We start from the raw sequence: 14,590 nt of genomic DNA, 5'->3' as shown, positions 1-14,590 counted from the left end.
GAACAGGTTGAGGATTTGAGGGTTGCAAAAATTGGTTGATAGGCAGAGGAGGGGAGATATGATTGAGACATTCAAATTACTGAAGGGTTTCTATAAAATTAATTCAGAAGATATTTTTGAGAACAGGGCTGGTTGTGGGAGGACTAGGGGACATCCATGGAAACTGGGCAAAAGTGTGGTTAGTAAAGATGTTAGAGCTGGGTTCTTTACTTTTAGAGTGGTGAATGAGTGGAATGCGCTCCCAGAGTCTGTGGTGGATGCTGTGACGGTGAATGAGTTTAAAGCGAGGTATGATAGATACTGTATGAATGTCAAATAGTTGTGATGAATATGATTTGGGGCCTCCCTCGATGAGTCTAATGACTCCCTAGAGTTGCCCGTAATAATAATAATAATAATAATAATAATAATAATAATAATAATAATAATAATATCTGCAGGTGATTGTCCACATCGTTTAAGTTTGTGTTTTTGCCACACGTTGACATAGTGAATATGGAAGATTTTTTTTACAAGGTTTTTTTAGGTGTTTACATTTTTTATTTTTGAGGAAGGTTTTTTTTTTAAGTGCAGTGACACTACATCTATTTGAATTTATTGTGATGCTAGTGTTTAAGAAGTGAAAAGATAAAGAGTATAGGAATGTGCATTGGGAAATATTGATTCTTAAACATGTCACCCCTATCCTTTCCTTTAGCGTTACACGGTGATGAGCATTCATTTTAGACAAATTTTGGACTCCACAACCATGTTAGAAACAATTATTTTAATTTCCCAATGTTTCGACCTTCCTATTAAGGTCATCATCTGGAGTATACACACATATATATATATATTATGCTTGCCAGACATCCCATATATATGGGACTCCCATATTTCTGGACTGTCTAATAATTGTCTGTCTAAAAAGAATAATGACTGTCTAAAAATTCCAAGAATATTGAATGCACATATTCTACCCACATAACCTTTCTCCCTAAGAATTAATTAGAAACAGAACTATAGGTAATCCAGGATCTTAAATCTACTATAAAATTCTCATGTTAAATTAGGACATCATTTTTGCTGTAATAAAACTATCTGTTTGAAAAATTTTTTTCTCTGATGTTGTCTTAAATAGAATATAGCTTTGATGTAGTTAGTTTATTTTATTTCATTTATTTATTTTAGTTTTATTTTATTTTCACTAGAGGTCAGGCTCTGTACTTTGTGTTTCTTAGGAAGGACCTCCCACGATAGTCTTTTGACTCCATGGAGGCCTGAATAATAATAATAATAATATATGTGTATACTCCCGATGATGACCTTAATATGAAGGTTGAAACGTCGGGAAATTAAAATAATTATTTATAACATGGTTATAGAGTCCATAATTTGTGTAAAATGAATGTCACCCCTATATATGACAGTCATCCTGCAGAACTGCTTTACTGCTGTATCCTTGAAGATGGGAGAGAGACTGGATCACCACAGTATGTGTTGACATGCTCTTGAAGGATATCACTTACACTGTATGTTAAAATGTTGTGGGGACAGAAGCCAGAATTTTTGCTCTGGGGACAATACAGCATATGCCACTTCAGGTCTCTAATAATAATAAGCAAGGTGGTGGTATTTTATTGGAGAACATATCAACTTGAGTTGGCATTTCTAATAGTACTGGAGTCTGGCAGAAACAGGCAACATCTCAAGAAAGATAAGGTTGATCTGTCCTGCAAAGATGTTGTTTTGCACTTTTACATTACTGGTAGACCAAACACATTTTTCAGACAGGTGAGTTTTAGACTGGTTTTAGTCAGAGATGACAGGATATCCTATCCCTCCTCTGAATGCATAACATACAATCCATCCAAAAATATCTATCTTTGTAAAGTTTGATTTATGAAAGCCAATTCATTTAACTCTAACAGGCCATTATTGACATATGCTGATATGTCATGGAAAATGATAAGATATTTAGGATAACATAAGATTTTTTAAAATTAATTCTGACATAGCAATGCCAAATACTTTTCTTATCTACAGGAAGTCACATTTCCAGAAAACATATAATTTTCATATTTATTCCTATTCAGGTTTGCTGAAATTTGCAGCATTTACATTTATAACATATACAGATAATAAGATGTAGCAATTATCCTTTGGCATCATAACTCTTTACCCAAAAGTTAGGACGGGAGGAAGCTCTCTGGAAAGTGCAAGCACTGAAGCACTTTTAATCATAAATAACAATCATAATCAAACACTAGCATGTATATAGGTCCTTTTTTACTGTTATTACATCTAGTATTGATATTATCACAGTGCTTACTTTGTGTCCATTTTGAAATTAAATCATTATTCACTTTGGTTTTTGTTTACCTCAACTTTATACAAGAAAGATTTTTCTGAAAAAGAAGAATCATCTTTTACTAAAGCTGTTTCTGCCAATGAATGAGAGTCCATAGCAGAATCCAATTTTGTTTGTTCACTGCAGAGTTCAGCAGATTCTAAAATTTCACTATGTGAATGAGAATCTTGATTAACTAACTCAGATTGTTCTGTTACAATTGGTATTTCACTAATTTGGGAACTTTTATTAACACCTATAGATAAATGTTCAGGATACATTTCATCACCTTGCAATTCATGTGCATACTTTGCTTCATCTGCTGTTGACTGCTTGTCATTCTCACTTTCACCTAAATGCTCCAAGTAAGGATGTTTTATTGTATCATTTTCAGTTGATTCTGAAATCTCTATGTCATCATCTTCCCCTTGCCATTCTGATCCCCCAGTATGTCTTCCATCTTTCCGGACTTTATAGCCACGATAAACAGCTTGAATTTTTGTTGCAGCTTTATCTTCATTAGTTGTATTTACACTGTTTTCTTGAGCAATTATGCCCTCAGAAACCAAACAAGGAGGCTGTTGCTCTAAAACACTGGAAATAATGTTGTGTGTATTGTTGTCTACCAGTTCTTCAGCTTTCATCTGTTTTCTTACCCGTTTACCTCTAAACTTGGCTTGTATTTTAATAGCAGATGCCTGCAGTTCATCGTCTTCATTTAACTGCTCTTCAGATAAATATTCCTTTTGATACATGCTCTCTGGCTCCTGTACAGGTTCTGCTGAGTTATTTATTGTTTCTCCAGCAGTGTCTTTTAATTTCTTCCTTACCTGGTAACCTCTGAATGATGCCTGTATTTTTACAGCCGATGCATTAATGTCATCATTTTCATTCTCAGGACATTCTTCAGATGCACACTCTTTATTTTGTGGCTCTTTTAATGAATGCTCTGGATTATCATATATTTCTTCATCAACTTCTTCAGCAGTATCTTTTAATTGTTTTCTTACTTGATAGCCTCTATAGGAAGCCTGTATTTTAACAGCTGATGCATTTAGTTTTTCATTTAGTTGCTCCCCAGGTTTTTCCTCAACATCTTCACTCTGTGATTGTGCTAAAGATCTTGTCAAAATATCTGTATCTGAAATATCTGTTGTTTCTTCTTCAGCTGCATCTCTTAACTGTTTTCTAACCTGATACCCTCTGAATGATGCTTGTATCTTAGTAGCAGATGCATTCAGTTTTTCATCCTTGCCTGTGTAGGGCTCTGTAGTTGGATATTCAGTAATATTTTCATTCTCCAATTTCAGTGCATCTGAAGCTTCAGCTATATTTTTGTCTTCCTCTCTAGTAGTCTCTTTCAATTGTTTCCGAGTTTGATATCCTCTGAAGGTTGACTGTATCTTAACAGCTGATGCATGTAGTTCTTCATCTTTTATATGTTCTTCATCATGTTCACTGTATTTCTGTTCTGGTTCCACTAAACTGTCTTCTGTTAAAGAATTATCTTCCTCGTTAGCAGCATCCTTTAGCTGCTTTCTTACCTGGTAGCCTCTGAATGATGCTTGTATCTTAACAGCAGATGAATGCAGATTTTCATCCTCTGTTAGCAAATGTTCTGCATCAGGAAATTTTTCATGAGGAGCTAGCTGTCCAAGCAGGTCCTCAGGTGAATATTTATTTTCATTTTCCTCGCCATCCTTTAATTGTTTTCTTACTTGATATCCCCGAAAGGTTGCTTGTATTTTTGTAGCTGATGAATGCATTTCTTCATTGTCTTTTGAAGGTACTGCATCTAATGGTAAGGTCATTGATGGTTCAGCTTCTGTTATTTCTATGAGTTGATCGCTCTCAGTTAATATCTTTTGGTTTTCCACAGTTTGTTCCCCAGTACGTAGATCTATTTGTTTACGTGTCTGATATCCACGAAAGATAGCTTGAATTTTGGTGGCTGCTTCAACTTCTTCATCACCAAGTGATTCATCCAAGAGTCTTCCATTTTCAGTATTTTGAATTGAGGATATTTCTTCCTCTGCTGGAATTTCTGAAGTCTGTGTTGTATCAGGTGAAATAAACTCATCTTTTTTGAACTCTGGAACTTCAGGCATAACATGGAATTCAACAGGTTCTTCTGTAATGAGAGAAAAACTTTATAACAACAGAACAAACCTTCTTAAAACCTTTTAATATACAATGATTATTTTGAATATCTGAGAATATATTAATACTGCATCAAATATTTTAAAATAAGATTTTATATATACATGTCATATACAGGGTCATTATAAAGTCCTTGTGGTTTTAAATTTTCATAACTTCCATTCTATACACGATAAAATCAGCCTCTAAAAGACATTAGAAATGTAATTTAGTGAAGTTTAGTATGTACTAAAGTGATTCATTTATTTTATTATAGTTTAGCAAAAACCTTATCAGCATCTGGTGTACATTAGAAAAATATCGCATAATTGCACTATTCTTTTTTGAGAATGGGTTGTTAATGCGAGTAATTTGGAAATGCTCCAGAATTACTTTATTCCTGAACTAACACATTTAAGACTTATAGGTGATACAGTGTTTTAGCAAGATGCTATACCTTATCACTTTGCTCTCAGTGTTAAGCAATTTTTGAATCAAAATTTGCCTAACGGATGGATTGGAACAGGTGGACTGATCTCTTGATCACCATGTTCATCAGATTTGATCCCACTTGATTTTTTCCTACAGAGACACTTAATACCTCTTTAGACGATCTGCAGAATGACTAATGTGATTCAGGGCATTACTGAAAGTCACCTGCAAAACATATTTGTAGCACTTCAGAATTATATACCTCAGATTGTATATTTCTGAAGATTATATACCTTCAGAATTATATACCTCAGATTGTATATTTCTGAAGATTATATACCTTCAGAATTATATACCTCATATTGTATAGGTAATGATGGGACATGTTGAGATATAACAATCACAAGAATAAATGTATATAAAACTGTAATAAATTCTTCACTTACCCTTTTCCAGATTGATTTTATCATGCATAGAATGGAAGTTATGAAATTTAAAACTGTAGAAGAACTTTATGATGACCTTTTAAAATATAAAGGGTTATTATAAAATATTTTAATTATTTCTAAGATATAAGGAAAAAAAAAAGTAGTAATATGGTATTGGCAATTCAGTAATGACATTTGTGCTTCCTTACTAGTTTGAGCTTCCTGAGGACAAAAAATAAAAATGATTAATGTAACAGAAACACAGAAAACAAGAGTAAAACAGATGATAGGTCTTGTTAGAACTAATGATTTAAATGATTTTGTGGCTTGGTTCGCTGAGTGGTTAGTGTATTCACTCTCCAATCAACATGCCGCATGTTGAACAAGTGGCATTGTATGGTGACTCCATTATTAAAGGTGTGTTGGATGAGAGGATGCACAAGGTATGTTTTCCAGGCAAAATGAGTAAAGTGATTGAGATATTAGATATGAGGAGGGAACGAGCAAAGGAGTTGATGGTTTTGATAGGTACAAATGACTTGACAGAGGACAAAGTGTATGTCAGAATGGATATCAGGAGGCTGCATAGACGGATAAAAGGGAATAGTGTGACAGGAAGGGTAGTAAGCATGTTGCCTAGGTATGACTGTGGTGAGATGAGGCAGAGAGCAAGGATTATGAATGATATGTTAGCTGAAATGTGTGAGGAGAAAGGAGTACAGTTTGTTAATGTGTGGAATGAGTTTGAAGGACGAAGTGAACTATATAAGAGAGACGGACTGCATTTGAGTGGTTATGGTGTGAGTCGCTTGGAGAGACTGCAGCTGGAAGGTAGAGAACTAAGTACAGAGAATGAATCAGATCAAGTGGGAAGTGATGTGGAAGAGAAGGAGATTAAGAGAGGAGAGATTGAAGAGGTGGTTATGAATGAGGAAGTGAGTGGCATGAGTATGGAAAATGAGAGAATGGGTGTGCAAGAGGAACAGGGAAATGGGGAGACTCAGGGTGGACAGGGGTACACAGTGTGAGAAAGGTAGATGCTGCAAAAGGATGTGAGAGCATGTGTAGACAGAAAAGGAATGGGATGACCTGGGATCAAGAGAAAACAGTTGGAATTGAAGAGGGTTCTAAAATGAATAAGTAGAAAGGGAAATGGCCCCATTTGAGCATGAAGAGATCACATCGAATGAGTGGTATCAGTGGAACTAGCTGTAGATCCAGGAATGAGCTGTTGTGTTTGTATACAAATGCTAGAAGTGTAAAAAACAAGGCAGATGAAATGGTTGCACTAATTGAGTCTGTTCACCGCAAAATTGTTGGAATAACTGAGACATGGTTAGATGAGAATGACATCATGGCAGGAATAGAGATGGAAGGGTATGATGTGTTTCGTGAGGATAGGAGGAGTAAAAAGGGAGGGGGAGTGCTATTGATGATAGAGAAAGAGTTATGTCCATACAAAGTAGAGATGCAAGAGGGAAATAGTGCCGGTGGTTTTGAGGCAGTATGATGTGAGATAGAGGTGAATGAAATGAAATACTTGGTTGGATGTTGTTATAGACCAGGTAATGTGGATGGTGGTGATAATGAAATGTATGATCAAATTAGCCAAGCAAATAAGAAAAGAGTGATAATTATGAGTGGTGATTTTAATTATGGCAATATAGACTGCAACGATGAGATAGCAACTGGAAGTAATGAAAATGAGTTTCTTGAATTTTGAGGGATAACTACCTCAGACAGTATGTAACAGAGGGCATGCAAGGATTGAGAGTCTTGGATTTGGTCATCTCATCAGAGGATGTAATTATAAATGAGGTGTCAAATCACTCACCAATCGGTGAGAGTGACCATGAGGTGATTACCTGGGTGGTTGCCAGCAGTGTGAGGAAAGGGTATATGTGGAACTACAAGGGGGGGGGGGTGATTATGAAGAACTCAGGAGACAGCTTGTGGGTGTAGCATGGAATGAGGAGTTAGCTGGGCCTATCTGTGTGTCAGATGATTGATTAAGTTGTTGGAGAAGCTTGTGAAAACTAGGATCCAGAATTGGGTTGACAACAATCGTATTATCCTTGATGGACAGCATGGATTTGCTAAAGGGAGGCCATGTTTTAGTAATCCTCTTACTTATTACAATAAGGTGACTGCTTCCTTGGACAGAGAAGAAGGATATACAGTAATATACTTAGATTTTGCAAAGCTTTGATAGATTACAGCATGATAAGTTGATAGTCACACTGGAGCAGATGGGGTTGGATATTAGTGCATTGGATTGGAGACTGGCTATCTGATAGGTATTACCAAGTTGTGTATGGGGGAGCGATATCTAGGAAAAGGAAAGTCACTAGTGGTGTGCCTCAGGGGTCAATTTTAGGGCCATTACTGTTTCAGTTGTATGTTAATGATATTGGCAAAGATTTGGATGGATATATTCAGTTGTTTGCAGATGATGCAAAGTTGGGACGAACCATGAAGAGTAGAGAAGATGTTATAGCCTTACAAGAAGACTTTAATAAATTGATGATTGGGCACAGAGATGGGGATGTGAGTTCAATGTTGGAAAATGTAAGGTTTTAAAATTTGGAAAACAAAGATGGGATGCAGAATTTATGCTTGGTGAGGATATATTGTCTGAGGTGGAGGAAATAAGAGATTTGTGGGTGATACAATAAGGATCTGAAATTTAGGGGACACATAGCCAAAATTGTGAAGACAACACAAAGGCTTCTGGAATGATGTGGAGGACACTGACTTGTTGAAGTAGGGAGATTCTTGTTCCATTGTATAAGGCTTTGATTAGGCCACAATTGGACATTTGTGTCCAGATTTGGTCACCTGGTTTTCAGAAGGACGAAGAGATGTTGGAAAGGGTCCAGAGATGACTGACTAAGGTGGTTTCTAACCTCTGGAATGTTGAGTATGAGGAAAGATTCAGAAGATGTAATTTGCAGAGTCTGGTGGACAGGAGGAAGTGGGGAGATATGATAGAGACCTACAAGTTGGTAAGGTGGTTGTTATTGGATCAATGCTGGAGAGGTTCTACAGGAAATAGTGGGAGATCAGGGGAGAACCAGAGGTCATCCTTGGAAACTGTATAAAGAGGGTGTGAGCAGGGGAGTGAGAAGCCGGTTTTATTCATGCAGAGTTGTGAATGATTGGGATGCCTTGCTTGTAAGTGTGGTATCTGCAGAGAATTTGAGTGTGTTTAAAGCATGGTATGATGAGCTGTGTGTATGATAAAAGGACCTCCCAGATGAATCTTTGACTCCATGAGGTTTTGGGTAATAATAATAATAATAATAATAATTCTGCTATAGGCATAGATGTTTGTGAGAGATGAATTTCATTGCCTGGTGTGAGACCACTACACTCATTACTGGATTACATGGGGTTAGATGGTATACCAGCTCGAGTTTTACATGAAGGTGCTTGGGTATTTTCAGTAGTACCCTTGACCACATTGTTCAATCTAAGTCTCAGCTCTAGGTTAGTCCCAATGGAATGGAAAGAGGGGAAAATAGTTCCATTGCATAATAGGGACTCTAAGACTGATGTAGCAAATTATGGCTGATCAGGATATCAATATATCCAGCACCTTGTTGTCAAGGTACTGGAGAAGTTGGTCAAAAGCAAAATACAGAAATGGATAGACATTAGTGGGATATTGTATGGGGGGACAACATGGTTTTGTGAAGGGTAAGTCATGCCTCAGTAACTTGCTCATGTTTTTTAATACAGTGACAACTGAGTTGGATAAAGGTAAGGTAACAGGATACCACATGAAATGTGAACAGTAAACTGCAGCACATGGGGATGGATATAGGGTTGGTGAGATGGACAAGAGGGTGATTGATGGAGAGATATCAGAAAGTAGTTTATTAAGGAGTAGAGTCCAAAAGAAGGCCTGTGACTAGTGGCGTGCTGCACGGTTCTGTTATAGGACTTCTACTGATTAATTTATACATTAACAATATAGGAAAGGATCTGAGAGGAACTGTTCAATTATTTGCCAGTGATGCAAAGTTGGGTAGAACAATAGTTAATACAGATGATGTCAGTATTTTGCAGGATGATTTGGATAGATTGGCAGACTGAGCAAAAGATAATGGATGTCAGTTTAATATGGCAAAGTGTAAGGTTATGCATTTTGGGGCCTAAAGATTACCAGCTGTATACCACATTGGTGGAACTGTACTCCAGGAAACTGACAAAGCCAGAGGCTTGGGAGTGTTAGTGGATAGGAAATTGAAGTTTAGAGGGATAACATAGCATACTTTGACAAGCAGGTTATTGTTCCTGTTTATCGAGCCTTGATAAGACTCCATCTGCACTACTGTGTGCAGATCTGGGAACCAGGGTTTCTTGTTGATGAGGAGGAGGTGTAGAGGATCTAGAGGTGAGTGATCAAGATGGTAGCAGGTCTGTGGAATGAACCTTACAAGGACAGGTTGAAGATTTGTGGGTCACAGAAATTGGTTGATAGGCAGAAAAGGGGTGATATGATTGAGACATACAAATTACTGAGGGTTTTTTTACAACATTAATTCAGAGGAAATTTTTCAGAACAGGTGTGTTGGTGGGAGCTAGGGGCCCCTCCTTGGAAAGAGTAAGAGTGTAGTTAGCAAGGCTGTTAGAACTAGATTTATCCCCTTCAAATTCTGGGGACCAAGTCTGAGAACAATAGTCAAAGTGTGGGCTGATCAGGGTCTTATACAATGGAATGATAACTGTTTTATCTCTGCAGGTCAGTGTCCTTCTGATTATTGCAGCAATCCTCTGTGTTACCTTCACCACCTTTGCAATATGTCCCCTAAATTTCAGGTTTCTATCAATCATCAATCCCAGATCTCTTGTCTCCCCTACTTCCTCCAGTATAACTCCTCCCATAGAGTATGCAGTGTCCCATCGATGTTTCCCAAACCTCAAGACCTTAAATTTTGCTGCATTAAACTGACATCCCCATTCATTTTCCCATCTATCTAGCTTATTCAAATCCTCTTGCAGGGCTGCCGCATCTGCACTATTACTAATAATCTAATAATCCTTCCCAGGTTTGCATCATCTGCAAACAACTGAACATCCCCCTGAAATCCACTGACAATGTCATTGATATAAAGGTTAAACAATATAGGTCCCCAACACTGAGCCCTGTGGGACCCCACTTGAAACCCTCTGCTTCCTTGAAACTGCCCCACCATACACAACTCTCTGATACCTATCGGACAGCCAATCCTGAATCCAGTTGACCAATCTGACATCCAGACCCATGTGCTGCAACTTAAATTTCAGCTTAATAAGTTTTTGGATGTGTGGAATGAGTTTGATGTGGAAAAGGCTTGTATCAGAGGAGCAGCCTGCACTTAAATGGATTTGATATCAGAAGTCTGGAGAAATTATTTATTGGGATAAGACCTAATGTAGAGAGTCAGAGGAAACTTAGAGCATTATGAGAGAAATGGCGATAATGCTTGTAAGTTCATCTGTGGTATGCACATGTGATAATGATATAAATATCATTAAGGGGTGGAAATGTATGAATTGGGACTGAAGCTTTTGAGCATAACTAGGGAGGGAAAAGAGAAAGTTGTCCAATTAGGTCAAGCACAGATTCTGGATTTAAGTATAAGAAAAAGACAGGCGGTAATTTGTTATCCCTATAAACAAATGCCAGGAGCACAAAAAGGTTGAGTTTTTGTGCTTTGGTGAAAACCTTGTGGCCTAAGATTGTTGGTATCAGTGAAACCTAGCTATAAGAATCAGATGTTGTAACTGGAATCGAGTGTAAAGGTATAGTATTTTTAGTAATGAGAGAAGAAATAGGAGAGTAAAAAGAGTACTACTACTGATATTAGATGACTTGAGTCTAGTTAAGGTAGAAACTCATGAAAGCAATAATGATAATAATATTACATATAGCAGTTAGTTTGCAACTATCTGGTATTTGTGGAGGCTAACAGGATGAAACACATGGCAAGGTGTTGCTACAGACCTAGCAGTTCAGCTGCTGAGGATGATGAAATGCATTACAAAATTATCCAGATGGGGTGCTAAATGAGCAATCATTATTGGTGACTTAAATTATCCAAACACTGATTGGGTACGAGAGAAATCTCATGATAAGAATGAATGAAAATTTATTGAGTTGTTGCAAGACAGCTGAGGTCAAAGAGTGTTTGAGTTGATTATAGCATCAGAAGAAATGTCAGGTAAGAATGTGACTGTTTTACCACCACTAGTTGGTAACAGTGATCACGCATACTGTCCTGGGAAGTAGCTAAGTAGCTAGAAAAGGAAGCACATACAGATCAGAACATCCACCCAACAAGATGCCTCCCCCAAACCCTCACAACTACCTCCATCATAGAGGATGCAATTTGCAGAGTCTGGCAGACAGGAGGAAGAGTGGAGATACGATACAGACCTACAAGTTATTAAGGGATTGTTATAGGATCAATGTTGGAGAGGTTCTACAGAAAACAGTACGAGATCAGAGGAGTGAGAAGCAAGTTTTTTTCATTCAGAGTTGTGAATGATTGGAATGCCTTGCCTGAGAGTGTGGTGTCTGCAGAGAATTTGAGTGTATTTAAAGCATGGTATAATGAGCTGTGCATATGATAAAAGGATCTCCCAGATGAGTCTTTGACTCCATGGGGCCTTGGGTAATAATAATAATAATAATAATAATAATAATAATAATAATGTGTCCCTTCATGGATATCATCAGTACAGTGGTTTCAATAAATTAAGGAAGTAAGAGAAAAATCATGATAACTGAAAAACCATACAATAAATTTTTTTATTCATTTCTCTGAAAAGCAGTATGATATGGGATGTGAAAGAAACCAACAAAAATTATAAATAAAATAAATAGTTTAATTCAGTAATAAATGCATACTTGAAGACAATGGTCAAAAATAAGAGGTCAAAATGAGATTATCAAGGTGCCTCCATAAGGAATGTGGTCCTCCCCCCCACACCCCAGAGCAATACTCACAATGATGTTTCATACTGTTTGGAATGGTGTCTGGGAGCTCGGTTGATAATAACAACCATTGCTCCTGCGAAGCTCTCCTAATTCCTTCAAAGTTTTGGGGAGGGTAGTTAAGAGAAGCAACATGCTTACTCAGACCATGCTAAACATGCTCGATATGATTAAGGTTAGGAGACCTGGCTGGCCAGGCCATATATATAGTAGTCCCTTCTTGAAGATATTGATCCATGAGCTTTGCTCGATGAGGTCAAGCATTATCATCTTGTAGGATAATGTCTTCCCTATCACAATCCTAATACGGATAAACACAGGGGGTCCAGAACCTCATTTCTATAAGTCACAGCATTCATTGTTCTGCTAGGAAGCATATGCAGGTCAGTGCATGTGCTTCCTCCCCAAACCATCACACTACATCCACCATAAGTGTCCCTTTCATGGATATTAGAGAGATACTAACATGTCTTTATGTCCCTGGTCCTCTCTAGATTAGAGCATGCCTGGTATCACTTTGTAGAGCAAATTGAGACTCATCAATCCCACAGGAGAGAACAAATGGTATTATTATTATTATTATTATTATTATTATTATTATTATTACCACGGGCTACTCCAGGAGTCCTTAGACTCATCGAGGGAGGCCCTAAACATCATGTTCACACAGCTGTTCAACATTTCTCACAGTATCTATCATACCTTGCCTTGAACTCGCTCACTGTCATAGCACCCACAACAGACTCTGGCAGCTGATTCCACTCATTTACCACTCTAAAAGTAAAGAACCCAGCTCTAACACCTCTGCTAACCACACTCTTGCCCAACTTCCATGGGTGTCCCCTAGTTCTCCCACCACCAGTCCTGATCTCAAAAATATCATCTGAATTAATCCTATAGAATCCTTTTAGCAATTTGAATGTCTCAATCATATCTCCCCTTTTCCGCCTATCAACTAGTTTCTGCAACCCACAAATCTTCAACCTGTTCTCATATGGTTCATTCCTTAGACCTGCTATCATCTTAGTCACTCGCCTCTGGATCCTCTCAACCTCCTCCCCATCAAGAAGGAACCGAGGTGACCAAATCTGGGCACAGTAGTTGAGATGAGGTCTTATCAGGGCTCGGTACAGAGGTACAATAACTTGTTTTTCTCTGCTCGTCAAGGTATTTTTCAACAACCAAGTGAGTTGATGAGCTGATTTAGCTACTTTCGCAATGTGCCCCCTAAACTTCATCTCCCTATCCACCAACACTCCCAAGTCCCTGGCCTCATCAATCTCTTGGAGTACAGTTCCACCAATGTGGTATACTGCTGCTAATCTTTTCACTCCGAAATGCATAACCTTACATTTTGTCACATTAAATTGACATCCATTCTCCTTAGTCCAGAACTCCAATCTATCTAAGTCATCTTGCAAGACTTTGACATCTTCTGCATTCACTATCGCCCTACCCAACTTTGCATCATCAGCGAACAAATGAACTGTCCCACTTAGACCCTTCTCAATATCGTTAATGAACAGATTAAACAGCAGTGGTCCAAGAACAGAACCCTATGGATATCATTTGTTCTCTCCTGTGGCATGAGGATAACGGCACACAGACTACTGATCACGTAGTATACGGACCACCTTCAGGAAACCTTCAGTGCATAATGGAAGCAGATACCAATGTTACTGTATCCAATGCAAGGTCAGATCATAGCTGACTAAAGTTAGCACCCCTGTTTTCGCAAGCAGATAATCTGAGATATCAGACACTGACTGTGGGTGGGACTTGTGACCTTCCTTCATTGCATCTCTGGGAAGCTGTTTGTGACTGTTGTAATTGGTTCTGCAGTTTGTGAACCATGGGCTTTTACCAGCCTCTAGCCTTATGATGACTTACCACCTGAATTCTTAAGTTAAATGATGTCTAAAAAATGTCTTGTTCTCACTTCACACCTTAAATGGAAAACCACCAAAATGCTCACATTTATGCCATGGCTCATTTGAACATACCACTGACAGCCCAACTCATTTGTATATGATAACCAGACTCAGCATCACTTTTTACATACTCTACTCTGGCTTTCATCTGTCCCTCCTATCATTTTATTGCTATTTTTGTCTTTGTTTCTTAATTTATGGAAACCAGTGTGACCAACTCAGGAGAATACTATCTTTGGTCCAATGGTTTCAGTTATTGAATGAGAAAAATATCAGCAATGCATGGAAATCTTTAAAAACTACTTAAATAAGGCAGTATCTGAATGTGTTCTTAGAGCGGGAGTAA

General features: G+C 37.8%; 1 protein-coding gene across 1 annotated transcript in view; it reads right to left on the bottom strand.

Moving 5' to 3' along the window:
* Positions 1 to 2,043: 2,043 nt before the first annotated feature.
* Positions 2,044 to 14,590, bottom strand: part of LOC150102767 (uncharacterized) — a 146,144-nt gene continuing 133,597 nt past the window's right edge. The window contains exon 4 of the mRNA XM_090399709.1: positions 2,044 to 4,460. Within this exon, the coding sequence (XP_090255835.1) occupies positions 2,338 to 4,460 (2,123 nt within the window). The 3' untranslated portion in view covers positions 2,044 to 2,337. The remainder of the gene's footprint in view (positions 4,461 to 14,590) is intronic.

This window comes from Typopeltis vanoorti, chromosome 10, assembly GCF_054136105.1.
Source record: "Typopeltis vanoorti isolate ZY-2024b chromosome 10, IOZ_Tvanoo_1.0, whole genome shotgun sequence".
NCBI classification, from domain to species: Eukaryota; Metazoa; Arthropoda; class Arachnida; order Uropygi; family Thelyphonidae; genus Typopeltis; species Typopeltis vanoorti.
Note: the sequence above shows the minus strand (reverse complement) of the source record. Positions and strands in the feature narration are given on the sequence as shown.